The sequence below is a fragment of the Theropithecus gelada genome, chromosome 2, assembly GCF_003255815.1.
Source record: "Theropithecus gelada isolate Dixy chromosome 2, Tgel_1.0, whole genome shotgun sequence".
In the NCBI taxonomy this organism is placed as follows: domain Eukaryota; kingdom Metazoa; phylum Chordata; class Mammalia; order Primates; family Cercopithecidae; genus Theropithecus; species Theropithecus gelada.
In genome coordinates, this window is record NC_037669.1 from 123,309,632 (window position 1) to 123,331,169 (window position 21,538).

The 21,538-nt window shown below is 36.2% G+C and overlaps 1 protein-coding gene across 4 annotated transcripts in view; it reads left to right on the plus strand.

The window, feature by feature from the left end:
• The window catches only part of PDCD10 (programmed cell death 10), a 51,896-nt gene that overhangs the window by 26,321 nt on the left and 4,037 nt on the right, over positions 1–21,538 (plus strand). For all 4 annotated transcript variants that reach the window (XM_025377425.1, XM_025377429.1, XM_025377427.1 and 1 more), the window contains 3 exons: positions 3,817–3,870; positions 12,122–12,239; positions 13,512–13,638. In XM_025377425.1, the coding sequence (XP_025233210.1) occupies positions 3,817–3,870; positions 12,122–12,239; positions 13,512–13,638 (299 nt within the window). The remainder of the gene's footprint in view (positions 1–3,816; positions 3,871–12,121; positions 12,240–13,511; positions 13,639–21,538) is intronic.

The window sequence follows — 21,538 nt, forward strand, 5'->3', positions numbered from 1 at the left end:
TTTGGGTTTGAATTACTGCTCTTTTTCTTAGTAGAGTATTTAATCTTATCTGTTTCCTTATTTGTAAAATGGGGATAAGCAGTGGTGTACTTCATCATCTCAACAACTCTGTGAAATAAATAAGTTGACTTAGTGTTTAAAATAGTACTAGTTATATAGTGTTAGTTATTGTTGTTAAGGAATCTTTCACATATATTTCACAGTTGTGTATATTTATAGGCAGTGTTTTAATGGAATATTTTTACAATAGTTGGTTCTGCTTACCTTTTTTGCCAGACAGCTTGGCAGCCCACTGATTCTTTTAGAAGCATGTGTTGAACTTCACATGTACAAAATACAGCTGATTGCATTTTCTTTCTCTATGATAGTTCAAAAACTAATAAGTGACCTCTTGATTCCATTACTTCTTTCTAGCATGCTTATTTACTTTTACCTGACTCACCTCATTTTTATCTGAATCACAGGAGATGTATTTGAAGTTTTTATTCTTGTAAGTTGGCCCAGTTTAGTTCTTTTTAAGAAATAAGATCAACAGTCTTTGTTCACTGTGGGTAGGGAGAGGGGTGTGAACATGGAAAAATCAAATCTTGCCTGATTTTGAGGAAGCAAGTAGATTTGTGCACAATTCAGAACCAGTTAACCTAATTATTTTGACCTTTAAAACAAACAACAGCAACAAAACACACAGCTTTCACAAAAGTGTGAAAGAAAGTATTTTAAGACTTGAGTAACTGAAGGGCTAAATGACTCTCTTTTTTTTTTTTTTTTTTTTTTTAATTATGGTTTTAGGAAACTTGGTGCTAGAAAAGTGTGGAAAAAACTGATACTTTTGGAGAGAGCAAAACAACAAATGTCCTCTGCATGGAATCAGAATTCTGTGGAAGCTTTTAAAGTATTTTTATAAGTGGACCAGAGTAAATTTGCCTGGTTTGTGGTTGATAGTAAGTGTAAGTGTTCTTAAAGGCTATCAACAATAAGTTACAGAAGGATCTCACAAAACAGAGTAGGCAGAATGGGGGTTGAGGTAAGACCTCCTGTTAGGCTCACCCAGCCTATGCATTGTTTCCAAATGTGCTTCAGGAGGCACTTTTCCTTCTCTTTTAGGAGAGGTGAAGTGTGTTACATACCTTTTCTCTCACTCTGATTCTCTTATTTTCTCTCTCATTTACTGGTTACATGGACATACTGTGTAACTGAGAGCCAAGTAGTGCCTCTCTCTGTCCCAGTATCCATTAATGCAAGGTGCAGTCATATATTCCTCCTTCAGTGGACCCAAAATACAGTGTATGAACTATCAGTTACTGAGAAGGTTATTGTGTTTATTCTTTAAAGGTATCCTAGTCAAAGACATTATCCCTAAAGCTCAGAAAGTGCTGGACTCTGAAGTGACTGAACAAAATGGAAATTCTTTTCTTTTCTAAATTTACATGAAGTCATTACATTCCATGTGTTACCAACCCTGAAGAAACTTCTAAGTGGGAGAACTCACCAGGAGGATGATTTTAAGAGGCCAAGAACACACTTTTAAAAGATCAGTTCAAATCCCATATTTATAAAGACTTCTTTCTGCTTCAACTGATAGCAGTTACTCCACTTTTCATATAGCTGCTTCATGTTGTACATGTAGGAACTCAAGTACATGGTAGGAATTCAAGAATGTGTTGGTCCTTAAAGAAACAGGTTGAAGAGATTCAATGACAGGGTGGACTCCAGTCTGGAAGAGTGAGTACAGGGGGAGTCAGGGTAGCGTTAGTGGCTTGTATACAGGATTCAGAGTCAAACTGAGTTTCTTCCTTTGTAAAATGGAGAAGAAGATAACATATCTTTCTACCTAACTAGTACAGGCTGAAATTATAAATAGATTTAAGAACAGTTAGATAAATTTATGGATGAGAGATTAAATTCAGTTCAAACAATAGATATGCCTGGTACTGTCCTGGACACCGTGGATATATCAATGCCATATGAGTAAGAAAGCCTTTTGACTTTATTGTAAGGCCTATGGGTATATGCAGTCACGTGGCACATAACAACATTTCAGTCAGTGGTAGATGGATGGCATATATGGTGGTTGTCCCATAAGATTATAATTGAGCAGAAAAATTACTCTCACCAAGTGATGTTAAAGCCATTGTTCATTGTAGCGCAATACATTACCTCTTTCATTTTTACGTACACAAATACATTGTATTACAGTTGCCTATAGTAGTCAGTTTAGTAAATATCAGATTTGTAGCCTAGACACAGTAGGCTACATCATATAGCCTAGGTGTGTGGTAGGCTATCCCTATAGGTTTATGTCAGTACAATCTGTGATGTCCACATAATGATGAAATCACCTAATGACATGTTTCTCAAAACCTATCCATCCCCATCATTAAGTGATGCATGACTGCAGTGTATCTCCAAGTGACTTCAGCAGAATTTTGTTGAAGTGCTTCTCAGCTCACACATTTTTGATTTAGTATATGTCTGGCCTTCCTGTGACTTACTTTTTTGTAAGGTTCACATAAGTAAAATGAGTCTAGAAATCTAGAGATGCTGATATCTATCTCAGGTAATCCTGTTATCTCTTGATGAACTTTTCTGGGCACTTTTACTTCTCTGGATCCTTTCACATACCATTCAGCGCTATGCAGAATGAACTAATAACACTGATACTTGAAGGCACACAGCTGACTCAGACCTTTTTAAAAGAGGTCAGAGTGTGGTGTAAACCTAACAAAGGAAATGGGTTCCTATCAAAACAGAAACATTCATTTCTTTGTCTGTCCCTGCCTCTCTTGCATAACAAGAACTTGAGATCTAATGAGCTATATTGTTACTTTAATCTTAGTAATAGTCACTATATAATTATATTAATTACTTGGAAGTAGGAAACTTTTTTCATTTTTTGGAAACATGTCTTTGTTAATTATAAACTACTTATATAGTTATTTCTTTCTACATTTGTTTACTGGGCTCTTTATGCCTTCTTTTTTATCCACTGAGGCAATATTAGATTTTACAAGATTTGTTAGTAGTCATGTTAAATGTTAAGCTAAATGATTCATTGTTTTTTGGTGGATAAATTACCTTGTCAGATTCTGTTGCTTTTGCTTTGTGCTTAAGGTGAATAATTTGTAGGGAGATAAGGTTCTTGGCATTTGTAACTGTCTTGTTTAGAAAATAAATTGACTTAACGTGTTCGAGATCCCATACAGGAGATTTCTGAAGCAAAACTTACACTTTTGTTGCCTCAAGGGAAGACTTTATTGCATAATGTGATACATGTTTATAAGGTTTGTGTAGAAATACTCTACTTTGTAAAAATCTATATAGGTTAGTTTCCAATTTAATATTGTCCCAAGTAAAAAATATATACAATTGAGTTTTATTGAGTTAACTAACTCAATCCTTAAGGATTGAAAAAATCAGAATTTAACAGAAGCTAGGTTTTTTGAGCCTGGCAGTTAACTGGTTACAAATGGAATTATTTTTATGAAATTATGAAATTCTGTGCCTGTGGTTTGCTGAAAATTGAATTAATGTGTTTAGTAAGGATGTTAATCTTTTGAAATTATAAACCTCACATATTTGATATAAAAATTAAAAGCATATGGGTTGCTTTTAGTTTTTTATAAAAACTTAAGGACATGTATTTTTTCATTAAAAATTTTGATAGCCTAATTGAATAATTATGGTGATGTGCAATTATTAACAAGAATGTTGATTAAATGTTTAATGTGTTCATGTGATTGCTACAGAATGGAATCTCAGAATTGTGCTTTTTCCAAGACAGTTGATATTCTTAATAATTTTAAATTTTTATTGCAGCTAGAACGAGTAAATCTGTCTGCAGCCCAGACACTGAGAGCCGCTTTCATTAAGGTGAAGTGCAAATAATTTATTATGATTATTAAAGTGTATGTTCTTTGTAAATATAAGTACATGTGATGGTTGCCAGTTTATTTTCTTTTAGTGAAAGCCTTTTTAGCCATCTTTTGCCTGTTTTACTATATTCCATAAAGCTTAAAACACTTCCAAAAGATAAACTAGAACAAATGTTATTTCGTTAACATGCATCTTTTCATCACTTTGTGCTTTTGAAACTGACTTTTTCAGAGCATTTTCTTCTCAGCTGTAGATTATATTTTTTGAGGGTTTTTTTTTTTTTTTTCCTATTATTTGACCTTTTGAAAACTTACATGGCTGGGCGTGGTGACTCATGCTTGTCATCCCAACACTTTGAGAGGTCGAGGTGGGAGGATCACTTGAGACCTGGAGCAAGACCAGCCTGGGCAGTATAGCGAGACCCTGTATCTATCTACAGAAAATAAAAATATTAGCCAGGCATAGTGGCGCATGCCTGTCGTTCTTGCTACTCAGGAGGCTGAGGCCGGAGGATTGCTAGAACCCAGGAGTTTGAGGTTACAGTGAGCCATGATCGTGCCACTGTGATCCAGCCTGGGTAACACAGCAAGACCCTGTCTCAAAATAAAGTAAAAATTTAAAAGTATTTGTAAAAGTGTTAACTTGAAAAGGTATTCTTTCTATTGTTTAATTATAGAACATGAGTCTAAAAAATGTGTACCTTCAAATATGGTGAATTAAATATACTTTGAGGATATACAGTTAAGTCACTCAAAATAAATTATTTCCTTGTCTTTGGACCTGAGCTGTTCAGTGGGTTATCACTAGCCACATGTTGCTTTTGACCATTTAAAATAAGACTAGGTCAGGTCAAGATATGTTCCAAGTTAAAATACACACAGATTTTGAAGACTTCATGTAAGAAAAAGAAAGTAAACTAGCTTAGTAATAAGTATTTTATAATACTTGTTGAAATGATAATATTTGGATGTACTATTAAAATAATTTTACTTGTGTCTTTTTACTTTTTTTTAAATGTGGCTGCTTAATATTACATAGGTAGCTCATCGTTGTTGCTGATAATTACATTTCTGTTGTAAAGCCCGACTCTAGAGACTTACTATACATGTTGAATGCATTCTTTAACATAAAACTTTCATCTGGTCCTCCATCCCAAATATATATCATGGTGCCCAAAACTTTAATTTTTATTTTCGTATTTCTTCCCATCAGTAGCTTAAATAACCTGTGTTTTAGGTATTTTAATGTTTAAATGTGGAATACGTTTATATTTTAATTGGAATTGAAACTATAAGTCCATTCAGCTTGATTTATTTTATGTCACACAAGTTTATTGATAACATTCTTTTCTGATAGCACAGCTCATGTCACTAGGAATCTTATATTACCACAATAATCTATATTACTTATGTTACAATAGAGCTTTTTTGATTCTATACCCTGTGATTCAAGGTGAGTACATATATATTTAGTAGCTTCATTAAATTGCATCCTGCCAAATCATTGGGTAAATGAAGCAACGCCATAATCATTTTCTTTTTTTTAAATTGTTGTTGTTTTCTTCTTTGAGTTTCAGTTTGACTTTGGAATGGCATATTTGATCATTAGGGGGGCATGATGCTATCTTAAGCATCTTTGTGGCCAAAAGAAGAAGGAAAAGTAATCTGTACAGTAGTGTTGCTAAGACAAAAGTCAGTATTTCAGCTTTTCTAATACCAAGAATAGAGAGAAGAAGACCCTGTTTGAAGGAGTAGATAGTATCTTCAGTGACATTCATAAAATAATAAATTTCATGAGAGTTTTTCTTGTAACATCCTAACATACAAGCTAATGATTTAACACTTAAGTACAATTATGTGACCATGATAGATGTGGTTTGATCCATGGATAAAGTTTATTGTCCGTGGCATAGATTATTTATTTTGGAAGAAAACAAATTAACTAATTTAGCACTGATGTGTTTTTAATTATCACATTTAGTTTATTACATTTCAAGTGAAATTGAAGGAGGACATGTGTTAAAAATGTAAAGATGTTTGTATTTTTTAAATTACAACTTTTGAAAAAGATGAAAGAAACTTCACCAGTCATGAAATCTATTATATTCATACTTCCAATTTTTGGTCCACAACAACAATAATTTTCATCATACTTTTTGTTATTTGGAGGAAAAAGAGGATTAAAATAGTTTTTTTCCCCAAGATAAGACTGTTAAATATTTTAATATATATACAGTTAACCTTTGAACAACGTGGAGGTTAGAGGTGCCCACCCTCTGCAGAGTTGAAGATTTGAGTATAAGTTTTGACTTCCAAAAATCTTAACTACTAAAAGCCTACTGTTGACCAGAACATCTTACTGGTAGCAAAAACAGTTAACATATATTTTGTGTATCCTATATATTACATACTGTATTCTTAAGCTACAGAAAAGAAAATGTTATTAAGAAAATCGTAAGGAAGAGAAAATATGTTTATTATTTATAAGCGAAGTGGATCATCATAAAGTCTGCATCCTTGTCATTTTCGCATTGAATAGGCTGAGGAGGAGGAAGAAGAGAAGGGGTTGGTCTTGCTAGTTCAGGGATGGCAGAAGTAGAGAAGGTGGATGGGGAGGCAAGAGAGGCAGGCAAGCTTAGTGTAACTTTACAGAAATATGTTTAATTTCTAACTTATATGCTATGTCATTTCTCTAAAAATGTTTCTGTACAGTACCAATCTTCCAACATTTGCTTTGGTTTCAGTGCTCATATCATAGAATGGTCCATGTCATAAAGCAGCCTTGAATAAATAGAACTTTTCTGCTGGATTGTCTAATGTCCATTCGTTTTCTGGCACTCCTTCTTTGTCTTCTTCCTCATCGTCTGTTAGTTCTTAAATTTCTCTGATATCCGTATCTTGAAACCCTTCATCCTCTACCATTTTTACCATATCTACAATCTCTTTCATGATTTCCATGTCCCTGTTGTAAGCCCTATGGAGTCGTGCAGAACGTGTGGACACAGTTTTCTCCAGCAGAAATTTATTGTTTTAGGCTCGATGGGTTTTTCTATAACAGCAATAGCATCAATGGTGTAATTCTTCCAGACTTTCATGGTGTTCTTTCTACCAAGGATTGTTGACAGCCCTCTCCATAGAGGCCTTATGGTTCCATGTATAATGAGCCTTAAAGGTTCTTGATCCCCTGATGTAGAGGCTGATTTAGAGGTGTGGTGTTTTGGGACAAGTAGGCCACTTTGACACCTTTCAGTGTTGAACTCATGGGGTTCCGCGAGGCAAGGGACATCATCCAGTATCAGAAGAAATTTTTTTTTTTTTTTTTTTTGAGACGGAGTCTCGCTCTGTCGCCCAGGCTGGAGTGCAGTGGCCGGATCTCAGCTCACTGCAAGCTCCGCCTCCTGGGTTTACGCCATTCTCCCGCCTCAGCCTCCCGAGTAGCTGGGACCACAGGCGCCCGCCACCTCGCCCGGCTAATTTTTTGTATTTTTTAGTAGAGACGGGGTTTCACCGTGTTAGCCAGCATGGTCTCGATCTCCTGACCTCGTGATCCGCCCGTCTCGGCCTCCCAAAGTGCTGGGATTACAGGCTTGAGCCACCGCGCCCGGCCAAGAAATTTTTTAAACAACAATAATAGTAAAAGAAAGGTTAGGCGCGAGGCCCGTGCATTGTAATCCTAGCACTTTGGTAGGCCAAAGTGTGAGGTTAGAGGCCAGAAGTTCAAGACCAGCCTAGGCAACATAGAAAGACCTTGTCTCTAATTAAATATACATATTCATATATATATGCATATACATATACATATATATGTGTAAGTATATGTAGATATCTCTGATAGCTATATGATAGCTCTAATATATATCTGATATCAATCTATCTAGAGATATATAGGTATCCCTATAGATATATATACACAATCAGAAGAACTTTAAAAGACCATCCCTTACTGCCAAAATGCTTTCTACCTTCAGGAACAAAGCATTGATGGCACCAGCCTAGAACAAGAGTTCTCTTTGTCTAGGTCTTCTTGTACGGCCACAAGACTGCAAGCTGGTGTTTTTCTTTTCCCTTCAAGGCTCGAGGGTCTAGCAGCATTATAAATAAGGGCAGTCCTGATCATAAACTGAACTTCATTTGCACAGAACAGTAGCGTTGTCCTGTCCCATCCTGCCTTAAATTCTGGTGCTCACTTCTCTGCTTTACTAATAAATATTCTTTGTGGCTGTCTTTTCCTTCAGAATGGGGTGCTTTGATCTGTATTAAAAACCTTTTCAGGCAGGTATTTTTTTTCCTCAAAGATGTTCTTACTGGTGTGTGGCCACTTACTTTCTGCCTCTTGGTCAGCAGAATCTGTGTGTCCTGTTATCTTGACATTTTTTAAGCAAAACCTCTTTCTAAAATTATCAAACTATCCTTGGCTGGCATTAAATTTTTCAGCTTTAGACTTTACTTTTGCTTTAAGTTGTCATAGAATGAGTTTGCTTTTTCTTGAGTCATATTAAGGTCTATAGGTATGCCTTTCTTATAGATATCCTGCACCCACATAAAAGCTGCATTTTCAACAGGAGACAAAAAGATATTTCACAAAACATGCAAGGTTTTTGAACCTGCTGATGAAGCTGCAGCAATGACTTTGTTTCATGAATTTCCTTTTTTTTTTTTTTTTCTTACAGTGAGTCTTAGGCTGGATTCAAGCAATTCAGTATTACGCATTTCACCTTCTTGTTATGTCGTGACTTTGTTTCTTGAGCACACTTCCAGCATCACTACTGGCACTTTGTTGGGTCCCATGGTATTATTCCATGTTTAGAGTATTGCAGCAAACACGATGAAAAAAATTTGTGAGGCCTGGGAAGTATTACTTTGTACTGGGATGTGCAGTTTGCTGAAGAGATCAACTGTTCACATGGAGATGATTAGAGTCACACAGCGTTTTAATCATATACTTACTAATACTTGAACTCACTGCAATAGCAACAGGAAGTAGCTTCTAAATTACTACATATACATATGTACTACAGTTAATTTTGTGCAGTTATGATTTAATATTTTGTCTGTATATTTATATTTCTTTTAACTGCAAATAACACCATATAGTCTGGGTTTGCATATGAGTTTTAACTTTTTAATAATTTGTATCTATTTTATGATAGTAAACACTCAGACTAGTACATACCTATATTTTATACATTCATAACATGTTTTTATTATTTTTTTCACTATAGGCTACTCAGTTTGTAAGTTTTTTCAAATTGTTGCTGATCTCCAAAAATTTTTCCTGTATATTTATTGAAAAGTATCTGCATGTAAGTGGACCTGAGCAGTTAAAACCAGTTCTTCAAGGGTCAGCTATATTCTACTTGATTTCCTCTCCCCCTTATCCTCTCTGAGAGGTTCCGATAGGTTGTCCATCTTCCAGGTTGAGAATCACTGATCCAAAAGAGTGTATGTTACTGCCCTACGGTTTATTTTTTTGTTACAGCTGGATTCTTTACAAAGATTAGACACCCTACAGGGTTCATATTGTATTCTGAGGGAAAACCTAGAGGCATAGATTGTCTCTCTGATATGAGAGCATATTTACTCATTTTGTCAATCAGAGGCATTTGGTAAATTCAAGCTTTTAAAATAAGAATTAGCTTAACCAGGTTTTTAGCCAGGAGGTATTAAGACTACTCCTTCCAAACTATGTACTGAGGTACCTGGTGGCCCATAGCAAATTCAGAGGGGTGCCATGAAGTATTTTAAAATTTTAAAGGGGTGCGGTGGTATTCAACATCTGTTTGACATTGTATGGACTCCTAGCTTGAGATAGTTTGCAGTTCAGCATATTGGATTGTCCTACCCTGCTTTCATTGGTGTTAGATCGTTGAGAAGCTGGAGTTTTTTTGGCCTGTGCTGTGATCTAACAGAAGTACCAGAAAAAAAAAATACATCTGCAAGAGGAAATGAGAGTGGCAAGGTCCGATCTAAGACCAGTGTTTGAGAAATTGTGAAGTGCCCAGTAGGCACACACATCCCAATAATAAGTGGTGGTAGTTATTTAAGAACGAAGTAAAAAGTTTTTTTTCAATTCATGTGTATTTTTTTTTTAAAGGCCAAGTAGTTAGGACATTATACTTATTAAGTTATTTGGAGCTAAGTATTTAATAAACAGCACTGTGAGGTATATCTTTTGGCGCTAAGGCTGCTGAAAACTGAGAAAGTTAGGGACCTCTGCGAGACTTTGGTAATGATCTAGCTTTAGCATTTTGGGGTTCCAAAGCAACTTGGTATTGAAAACTTTATTCTCAGACTTTCAGCATTTAAACCTTTCAGTACTTCATTATAACTTAATCAGAAATAATGCTTTTCTTTTTTCGTTCTACAAGCACATAGAGAATGGTCCTCCTCTCCCCAAGGTAATTCATTATGTAGGTAGATTTATTGCTAGATAAGATAAAGTATTGTTACCAAATGCTACATTAGATGTAATTTTGTGGCAGTTCACCACATTAATGCTATAACAACACATCTTAAGCCATATTTGGACATCTTGTAAAGGAAACTCCTTTTTTAAAAAAAAACATTGTTTTTGTTTGTTTGTTTTTTGGTTTTTGGTTTTTTTTAAGACCAGGTCTTTTTTTGTATCACAGGCTGGAGTGCAGTGGCATGATCATAGCTCGCTGGAGCCACGAACTCGTGGGCTAAACCTCCCAAGTAGCTGGGACCACAGCCACACCCCACCATGCCTGGCTAAAAAATAGATTCTTTTTGAAATATACGTGGAAGGAAAAGTCATCATAGGCTATAAAAGAAACAGGGTTCAGTCAGACACAGTTTATTGTTATTAATCATTTATCAAAATCAAAATGATTTTCCTGAATAGTATTTGACAGCATTTAAAATGATCCCAGGATTGAGATTGAGATGAATGCTTGTATTGTCTTTTCTCATTTCATCCCACGACCCTTCAGTTTTTGATACTTGAGATCTAATGAGAAGCAAGATGTTATAATGGAAAGAGCAGTAGGAAGAGAAGAAAACTGTATCTGCAGTGATAATCAGTGGAATTGAAGAGGCAGAGGTTAAGTGTGCTTGACACATAAGGAAACAAAAAGATTGTCATCTGATTAAAATCGTAAATTGTGTTTCTATTTTGTTGTTTAATATTAGGGCAAAAAGGAAATTCATCAGCATAATGATTAAAATTGGCAGGCTTCCTAAAGGAAACAAACATCAAATGTGATTACAGAATTTACTGGGAAAAACTGAAATCTGAAAATTAACTCTGGCTTTGGTAAACTGAGAACTCTATGCAGAGTCTTGAAATGGCTACAAAATTTTAGTGTCCTGGGGAGTCTAAGTCTAAGTAACATAGAACCAATGCAAACTCAATGAAACAAGCTCAAAAGGTAGTAAAAGTTTGATGATGTTCTAGAAACCAGTGAAGGAAATATTCTTGCTACAAAAATAAACTAGGAAATGAAAATCATTGTGTGGGAAAATAGTTAAGATATTATTATATAGGTTCAGTAAAACCTTTGAAGTAAATCCTTTTTTGTTTTTCCTGGCATTCTCTTAATATAAATGAAAAGAATATGCAAAATGCTAGTCAGATGGGTTATTGCTTGATCCTTGAATTGCAATATTAGTGCATTAGGCCAAGACGGGCGGACCACGAGGTCAGGAGATCAAGACCATCCTGGCTGACACGGTGAAACCCCATCTCTACTAAAAAATACAAAAAACTAGCTGGGCGAGGTGGCGGGCGCCTGTAGTCCCAGCTACTCGGGTGGCTGAGGCAGGAGAATGGTGTAAACCCGGGAGGCGGAGCTTGCCGTGAGCTGAGATCTGGCCACTGCACTCCAGCCTGGGCGACAGAGCGAGACTCCGTCTCAAAAAAAAAAAAAAAGCTTAAAAAATTCTCAAGATATTTAAAGTAATGAGAATAGTAATTGATAGATTACTAAAACATATCTAATCCATATATCTTTATTAATTCAATTGCAAGAGAGTGTAAAGAATGTATAGAAAATACTAAGTTCTTTCTATTCAAATGGAAAATGGAACCTCAGTCATAATAAAGAGTCGAGTGCACAAGCTCTAACAAAGCCTTAGTGAATGCCATCATGACACCTGCTTTACAAAGATTTCTGCCCTTAAAACTTATCAGTGTAAGACGTTCCCAAAAGATTCTAAACAGTTAAACTTTGGCTTTAAAATGTTGGTTCCTTATCTGTATTTCAAAACTAGTTTTCTCTTTATTATAGGCTGAAAAGGAAAATCCAGGTCTCACACAAGACATCATTATGAAAATTTTAGAGAAAAAAAGTGTAGAAGTTAACTTCACGGAATCCCTTCTTCGTATGGCAGCTGATGATGTAGAAGGTATCAGAAAGAAGAACCTTGCTTAAATTATACAATTGTTGAATAGCACTTCCTCTAAATCATTATTATTTGACTAAAGGAACTTCCTTCCCTACTGTTCCCCCCCGCCGACCCCCCGCCTGCCTTTACTTATGATGATGCTGGTGGTGGTGGTGGTGGTGGTAATAGTAGAAGCTAATCTAGATAAAATAGAAAAATTGTTTTTCTTGCTTTTTATATTTGTGAGATTTAATTACTTGAACTTTGTTTATACCGCATTCTTTAATTTTTCCCCCCTTTATGTTTGGTGAGTTTCAGTTTTACTAAAAGGTAAGCTATTTGGAATGTGTTGACTTTAAGCAAACAACAGTTTGGAAGTAATGAGGTTTTTGTTTGCTTGTTTTTTTTAGCTTTAGTACAGCATCTTTTTTTAAGCACAGATTTAAGGGAACAATATAACCATGCTTTTCTTATTTTTTTACTTCAAATTATTTAGACATTGGTTTTACTTTAGTAGAAGTTTTCCCACTAATTTAGAAAAACGTGGACACACGATTTCCCATAATTATTAAGGGAGAACAAAAAGCAGGTATTTTAACTGATTCCATGATTATAAAAAAGCCCTTATCATTATTTAGAGTTGAGCATTTGCAGCCCATTAGGCCATTATATATTGATGAATTGGTAGATTTGTAATGCTTCCAAGTCTGCAATGAATCTGGTAAAGTCTGATTGAACCTCCTTTCCAAAATTGCTGTACTGTGATCCCAGCCCGTGTGTTGGATTTGTGCTAATGTTTTTGTTTTTAAGTGAGATTTCAAGAAAATGTAGAAGATTTTATTAGATTATTTGGGGTTTTAATATAATGAAGCAATGTATATTCAATATAGGGGTTTAAAATTTTTAATCTTTCTAATTGGAAAGTAGATATTACCTTTGCGCTAGTTATGACACTCATTATTTAATTTAAGGTTTCCTTGGGAAATGTAAAGCCTGCCTTTTCAATCTGTTTTTTTGTTTGTTTGTTTGCTTTTTTTTTTTTTTTAAGATTTCATGGGATTTCCTTTTATCCCAAATTGAAAATATTTTCTTTTTCTGATACTTTACTTGAAGGGAGCCCTGCTGTTATTACTGGACTAAGTCGAATGTTAATGAATTCTACTTTGCAACCTTGTCTTTCCTATTTATCTGGCCTTTCACCTCCCCCACCTGCCTTTGACCAACATTGGGAATTCTTAGAAGTGAATTTGGCAGAGTCGCAGGATGTTTTTTATTATGTATTTATTTTATCAGAGTATATGATTGAGCGACCAGAGCCAGAATTCCAAGACCTAAACGAAAAGGCACGAGCACTTAAACAAATTCTCAGTAAGATCCCAGATGAGATCAATGACAGAGTGAGGTTTCTGCAGACAATCAAGTAAGCAATTTTTTGTTTTGTTTCTTTTCTTAAAAGTACTTCCAAGGAACTATTCATCTACATTTTTTAATTTTGGTATGACATTAACTTGAAATGCTAATTTGAAATAAAATCTCGAATTGTTAAATACTGCATTTTATTAACTTTATGGCATTTGGTTTCAGAGTACAACATTTTTTAGAGTGTTTAATTTTAAAACAATAATGAAATGTGCGTAAACTGGAATGTAGTTTGAACTACATAAATGATGGGAAAATATAAATGTCAGATAAATGAATAGAGAAACTGGATATATCCTAGAGGTTGGTAGTAAGAGATACCAAAATTGTTTTTATTTCAGAAATGGCAGCAGTCATTAACGTAAGTAATGTACTCTTAGGCATGAGTAGCATTTTCTAAGACTGACCAAGTAGCCTCTAAATCCTTGCCTTTGGGGGATATAGGTTAAATAAGACCAAGAATATGCATGGGGCCAGGAGGCTGGCTGGTGAGCAGCAGCCAGAAGGGTCATCCTAGAGAAGTAGTTCTCAGACCAGGGACACTCTTCTGGAGTACAGTGAGGGGTGAGAGGGTAGGGGATTGAGTGAAAACATAATCCCTACATAAGTATCTTTAAACTAGAGAGTATGATAATTTTCTTCAGCCTCAGTGAATAGAAAACAAAGCTGGAAATACTTGCAGTGTCACTATCAATGCATGGTTTTGGTGAAACCATAGGTGGATATTACTGGGAAGAAGAGATTTAGCACAGGTCTTTTTCTGGAAGAGGCTCTGACATATTTGGTAACTTTGAAGAACCTAAGGTGACTCATTTGGAATAAATAGTAACATTCATCTTTTGGAGATTGGGCAGTGGGAGGAGTGGCAGCAGCCAGGCACCCCAGCTTCATGAAGGCCCTCAGCATGCCTTGGCCCACATGCATCCGATATGTGCCTTCCCCACTTCCAGGATGCCCAAGAGGACTATCAGCTCAGCTGACAGGACAGTGAAGGAAAAGCCCAAAAGGAGATGGATATGGTTGTCAGCTAAACCTGCTCTTTCAGTAGTGGAAATGAATCCCCAAAGGGTAGCAGGATAGGATAAATCTTCAGGTAAAAAAGCGCAAACAAAAGAAAAGAATAGCAAAGTGAAAACAGGCCAAAGTGGCTAACCAAGAATATTTACCTGCGGAAAACAGAAAAACTAAAACTGAAGAGAGTCCAGCCTCTGAAGCAGGAGACAAAGAAGCCCAGTCTGATTAATATCGCATACCATGTCTTATCAGTGGTTCCCCGTCTCTCTTCTTACATAATCCAGAGGAATATTTTTATCAACTATGTTGTAAATGCAAGTTTTTTAGTAACTCTAGAAACATTTAAGGAGTAAATTCCACCTCATCCCATTTTTTCGGTGTAAATGCTTTTTTTTTTAAGAGGTGAAATAATGTAATTTGTGGTTATTTTTTGGTACAATGAGAAAATAATGTTGGATATTGAATTATGGGAAGCCTTGATTGTTATGGGTGTCAGCTTAACATTCCATAAATGGGTGGTTAGTTTTTATATCCCATAATACAAAGCATACTAAATGGCAAAGTGGAGTCGCAGTGCTGCGTTTAATGTCTTGAACATTTTTAATTATTCACTCTGCCACCCAGGCTGAACTGCAGTGGCGTGATCATAACCTACTGCACCCTCAACCTCCTGGGCTCAAGCAATCCTTCCACCTCAGCCTCCTGAGTAGCTAGGACTACTAGTGTACACCACCACACTAGGCTATTTTTTTTTTTTTTTTTTGATATTTAATAGATACCACGTCTCCCTACATTTCCCTAGCTGGTCTCTAGCCTCAAAGCTCAAGTGATCCTCCTGCCTTGGCCTCCTAAAGTGTTGGGATTACAGGAGTGAGCCACAACACCTGACCTTAAATTACTTCTTCCTGTTGTTTTTTAGTGGAATTATTTCCTTGGGCAAACCACTCCTTGAGCCGGGCTCTCCCTTTCAGAATTGTGTGCACTCTGTAACATCTTTGGTCATGGTAGTCCTGTTTTTCTAATAATTTTGTTAATGCGCTGTGAAAGATTAAAGTATATAGTGTATATGCTATTCAATTGTGAATTGGTGGGATGTATGTGACAGCTTATCAACATTTGAAGGTACTGGTACTTGATAGCCTCTGAAGGAAATTTTGCCTCAGTTGTAAGCTAGAAAGTCACTGGAATAACTTTAAAGAATAATAAGGATACGTGGCTTTTTAGATTTTGTAGTACGTATGTTCAGAATTGTGTACAAGTTGAAATGTCTGTGTACTGATCCTCAACACAACAGATAAAATCTCAATTATGAAAGAAAAAGAAAACATTCATCTTTTGAAAATAGTATTCTTTGTCGTTCACATTGAGAAATGCTATTTTAGCTTGTTTGGATACCTAGCTAGTTTGGATACTATCTTTTGAGTCACATAAAGAGAGGAATATGTCCCCTAGAAAATAATGGTGTGTGATAGGTATGCCACCCAGCTATCAAGGAATGACCCTACTCTTTGACAATAATTAAGGACCAGGAATGTGAAAAAGGCTTTTAATTGAGTAGCCAAAATCTGTGTCACAAGGGACAAACCCTAAGGGTTTTTTTATTTGTTTGTTGGGTTTTTGTTTTTGTTTTTGTTTTTTCGAGACCGAGTCTTGCTCTGTCGCCCAGGCTGGAGTGCAGTGGCGCTATCTTGGTTCACTGCAAGCTCCACCTGCTAGGTTCACACCATTCTCCTACTTCAGCCTCCCAAGTAGCTGGGACTACAGGTGCCCGCCACCATGCTCGGCTAATATTTTGTATTTTTAGTAGAGACGGGGTTTCACCGTGTTAGCCAGGATGGTCTCAATCTCCTGACTTTGTGAGCCACCCACCTCGGCCTCCTAAAGTGCTGGGATTACAGGCATGAACCACCGCACCCAGCCTATGGTGTTTTTTTGTATTCTACCTTTCCTATAGGAAAGCCCCAGCTTCCTTTTCTACTTTTAATATGTGAAGGGGGAAGGTAATCCACTGTTTATGGAGTTTTATTTTTAATCTGGTACAAGTTGAGCATCCTTAATTTGAATATCAGAAATTCTAAATGCTCCAAAATCCGAAACTTTCTGAGCACCGTGACATGACACCATAAGTGGAAAATTCCACGTCTGACCTCATGTGATGGATGGATTGTAGGCAAAACACAATCAAAACTTTATTTTATGCACAACATATATGCATATATGGATGCACTTTATAAAACATAATGAATTTCATGTTTATACTTGGGCCTCATCCCCAAGTCTAAAGACTTCTGGTCTCAAGCATTTCATTTAAGGGGTACTCGCTCTGTATAAAGTAAATATGTTTGGCCTGTAAAAGGATAAAGTCAATGATCCCAAAGTTGATTGTTTAGACTATTTATTTCTAAAGTTTTCAAATAATTTGGTAAGTTTTCATTTGCTTTGATAATCATGGACTTGTTGATGAGCCATGATACATTTCTATGAAGATTTGACATTTAAAATAATATTTGCAGCAGATTTTGCTTCACATCATCAAAGTACATTTATATAATCAATGTTATCTTAATAGCAATCACTTATATAGTACTTATTATATGCTAAGCACTATTTTAATCACTTTACATATATTTACTTATCACAACAACCCAGTAACAAGTGAGGAAATTGAAGCAGGCACAGAAAATTAGGTAAGGCCACAGACCTTACCTATTAAGTGGTAGAGCTGGATTTGAACCCAGGCAACCTAACGCCAGGTTCACTGCTGTTTCCCAATCATCGATTTACAATGTTGATCTAATTTGGAGATTGAAAAATAAAGTTTCTGCCATTTGAAAGAAATGTGATAAAGGATATTTTAACATAGGATGCCAGTACATGAAAGAGATAACGGTGTTGTGGTTGAAGCTGAGATAGAAATGTAGGCCCAGAGCCCTCATCCTGTCACTTTGACATCCTCTTTCCCCCTACAGAGTCCCTGAGACATCTCTGCTAAACTGTCTGTGACTCTAGGGAGCTGCCGTTTGAAAACCACATTATTAACAGCACATTTTAGTCATAAGGAAATTGAGCTTAAGAGTCTTGTCCATAATCATTGACAGAGACTTTCTTTAGGATGTTGTTTCATTTATGAGGGAGTAATAATACTTCAGTTCTGTTGTCTAGAGTGTACTCATTTAGCATGATTGAATTAAGGGTAATGGTGGCAATGAAAATTTACTTCCTAACCATTTGAGGAGGGATAATTTACCCTGGCAAGTTTGTTGATATGTATGTTATTTCTGAGACTAAAATTCAACCACATATGAATAGCATAGATAGGCTAAGGTATAATTATTTGTATACTGTCATATATTGGTACATTTTCATATATGTTCTTACCACTATTAATTGACAAATTAGTGGATAAAATTGCACCAAAATAGAAAAATATTTCTCCGGCCGGGCGCGGTGGCTCAAGCCTGTAATCCCAGCACTTTGGGAGGCCGAGACGGGTGGATCACGAGGTCAGGAGATCGAGACCATCCTGGCTAACACGGTGAAACCCTGTCTCTACTAAAAAATACAAAAAACTAGCCGGGTGAGTTGGCAGGCGCCTGTAGTCCCAGCTACTTGGGAGGCTGAGGCAGGAGAATGGCGTAAACCCGGGAGGCGGAGCTTGCAGTGAGCTGAGATCTGGCCACTGCACTCCAGCCTGGGCCACAGAGCGAGACTCCGTCTCAAAAAAAAAAAAAAAGAAAGAAAATTATTTCTCCTTCAGGCATTTCTCAAATATTTTACTTTCTTGTATCTAAGGTAGTTATCCCCTTTATTCACTTTAGCAACATTTTTCAGTAAGCATATGTCATACACATATTACACCAAGTACTATAGGTGATGCTGTAGATTGTATCAAAGTACAAGTAAAAAAGATTCCTGACACCTAATAAATATTCAGGCAGTTTTGAATATATTAGCAGACCTAGATTTGAATCTCCATTCCAACATTTAGCTATGTAACCTTGGATATAAGTTGCTTAACTTCTGTCATTTTAGTTTGTGCCTCTGAAAGTAAGGGTAATGACTTGTGAGAATTGAAAGAAATGATGTACATGAAGTGCCTAGCACAGAACCTAGCATACATTCAACAGTACATGCTATAATAGCGTTGTGAAATGAGAATTTTCCTCCCTTTTCTCAACGGAGTTGATTAGGAAAAATGATCCAGCAAATATTTTAAAAGGCCTTTTTTTTTGTTTGTTTGTTTTGAGACGGAGTCTTGCTCTGTCGCCCAGGCTGGAGTGCAGTGGCCAGATCTCAGCTCACTGCAAGCTCCGCCTCCCGGGTTTACGCCATTCTCCTGCCTCAGCCTCCTGAGTAGCTGGGACTACAGGCGCCCGCCACCTCGCCCGGCTAGTTTTTTGTATTTTTTAGTAGAGACGGGGTTTCACCGTGTTAGCCAGGATAGTCTCGATCTCCTGACCTCATGATCTGCCCATCTCGGCCTCCCAAAGTGCTGGGATTTTAAAAGGCCTTTTGATCAGTGAATGTGTGTGCCTGAGTACATTTGAGCTATGCAAATGTTTTGTTAAATTAATTTGAAATCCAGTACATCTGAACTAATGGAAAACTAGTGGAGACTCGTAATTTAACAGACCAAAATAAAAAAGCCAGGCATTTATTTACTGTTTGTAATCTACATTTGCGTATTCTTAGGTGAAAATTCAGTAAGGTTTATTTGTTTTAAGTTAGGATTTTCATGAAGGGTCCAGAATAGATTTTTTCAGAGTTTTCCAGTCTAAACCAAACTCAACTCAAAGCACAGGGATTCCCTTTCATTAGCGGATTTGCATAAACACGTATCATGCACATTTGGATGGCATGATTAGAAACTACTTTTCCATGCAGTTTTTTGATAAGATGTCTGTTTACGTTTCATCTGAAGGCTTTGTCTTTCAGTGTATGTTTTGCACAGCTGCCCTAACTATTAGGTTGGTGCTAAGTTCCTCCTGCTCATACTATCTGCCTCTTATCACAGAATTCATCTGCACCAAGCCGCATTCATTAGTTATGTGATATTTATTTTACCCTCAAGTTTTTTCTCAGTTCTTTATCTGGTTAATTGTCTGTAGTGGTTTTTTTGTGACAGTATTTTCTCTTATAGGAAACAAACTCTCTGGTAATTACTAAGATAATTTAGCTTCCTTATGTGCACACCTTGGTGCCATAAATGAAAACAGTTTTCTGTGTACATATGGATAACATAATATTTGACATACATTCTGCAGATTGTTTCTAGAGAACATTTTTTCTACAATTTGGTAGGCATTTAACAGTCTTGCCTCATGTCCAAACAGAAGGCCAGGCTTAGGAATAAACAGCCTTGGCTGACAGAGAGCTGTGTTCCAATAAGGCATTAAACCTTAGCTGCAAGTTTTCAAACCTGCCTCATCAGCAGTCACCTGAGGAGTTGCGCCTCCTCACACCCCCTTTTAAAGTAGAGATTTCCAGTATTTATCAGCATGTCTGTCTTTTTTTGTCCAGCAAAACCCTCCCTTCTCCTCTCGTCTTTCTGTCTCCCTAGGTGCATGAGGCAGCATTTTTCAGACCCACTCTTTTGACTTGTAGAATCCAGGCATTGTCGTTGCATATCAAACTTATGTTCATCTTGATGACTAGCCCTGGAAACATGTTTTATTCCTCTTCAGTGGAATATTGAAATACACTACAAAGTGAGACTGTATAAACTTCTGTCTGATCACTATGTAATTTGCTCCATTATATTCCATTTTAAGTAACTCCATCGTGGATTTGGAGAAGCTTGCATATTTGGAGATTTGACATTTTTTGTTTATTGAAATTGTAATTTTTCTCACAGAATAGTGCTATGACAGCATTTTATTAAACAATGGTGGGTTTATGTCCATCACACCAGTATACAAAGATTCAACTTGCTTAAGCCATAAATGAAAGGAATAGTTATCTAATTAAAAACTGCTATTACTAAACCAGAGGCAAAAAAAAAAATTAGATAGCATTTATGTAAGACTTATTGTCCTACTTGAATATGTAATATTTCAGTGTTTCAGCCTAATACCAGTGTTTGACCTGAGAGAGGTAATAAGTAAAGTATTATTGAAATAATTAATGAAAATGTAATTACTACTTCGGAGTACTCTAAAATACTTTTTTTTAAATATCAAAATTCTGTATGCTTTTAATTCTTAAAATTTCTACATGCTTATTTACTGAAAAACATGCTGGGAAACACCCACATGCACACAGAAACCTGGACACTGAGGAATTTTTCCCCTTGAAATAGGAATGTTGAAATGTTTTAGATAGGAAATAACTGAAATCTGGCATTTATAATTAGTATTAGTAATAAAATGTTATGTTTAGGATGGTGCAGATTTCTATCTTATTCATTTCTTCACAGTTGCATTGCATTTGAAGTTTTTGTTGTGACTAACAGCTAAGAGAATGGTTTTGAAAAAGGTTTGTCGTAGAGAATGAGACTGTTTGAGAATGCAGAATTACATAAAGTTCAATTTGATAGAAAAAAATTGCTATGAGGTTAAAATGTGGAAATCAAAAGGGGCTAGACAGAAAGGCAAAAATAAAACAAATTCAGAAAAAAATGGTGCGTGGATAGGAAGAACACTCAAATGAGAATTATTGATTTCTTCCTTTTGTTTCTTTTGAAAGGGGAGGGAGGTGATGATGCATATATAGTCAAAGGATGATTGCCAGAAAGCTTAAAGTGGAAGAATATTGTGGTGATGTCTCCCCCAGTAATTTAAATATTATATTTTCCAAAGGGAATAGTGGCTGACAGCAAGTGTTTGAAAGAGGAGGATATTTGGTTGCTAGATAGAAGCTAAAAGTGTCTATAAAAGAGTAAAGGAGGA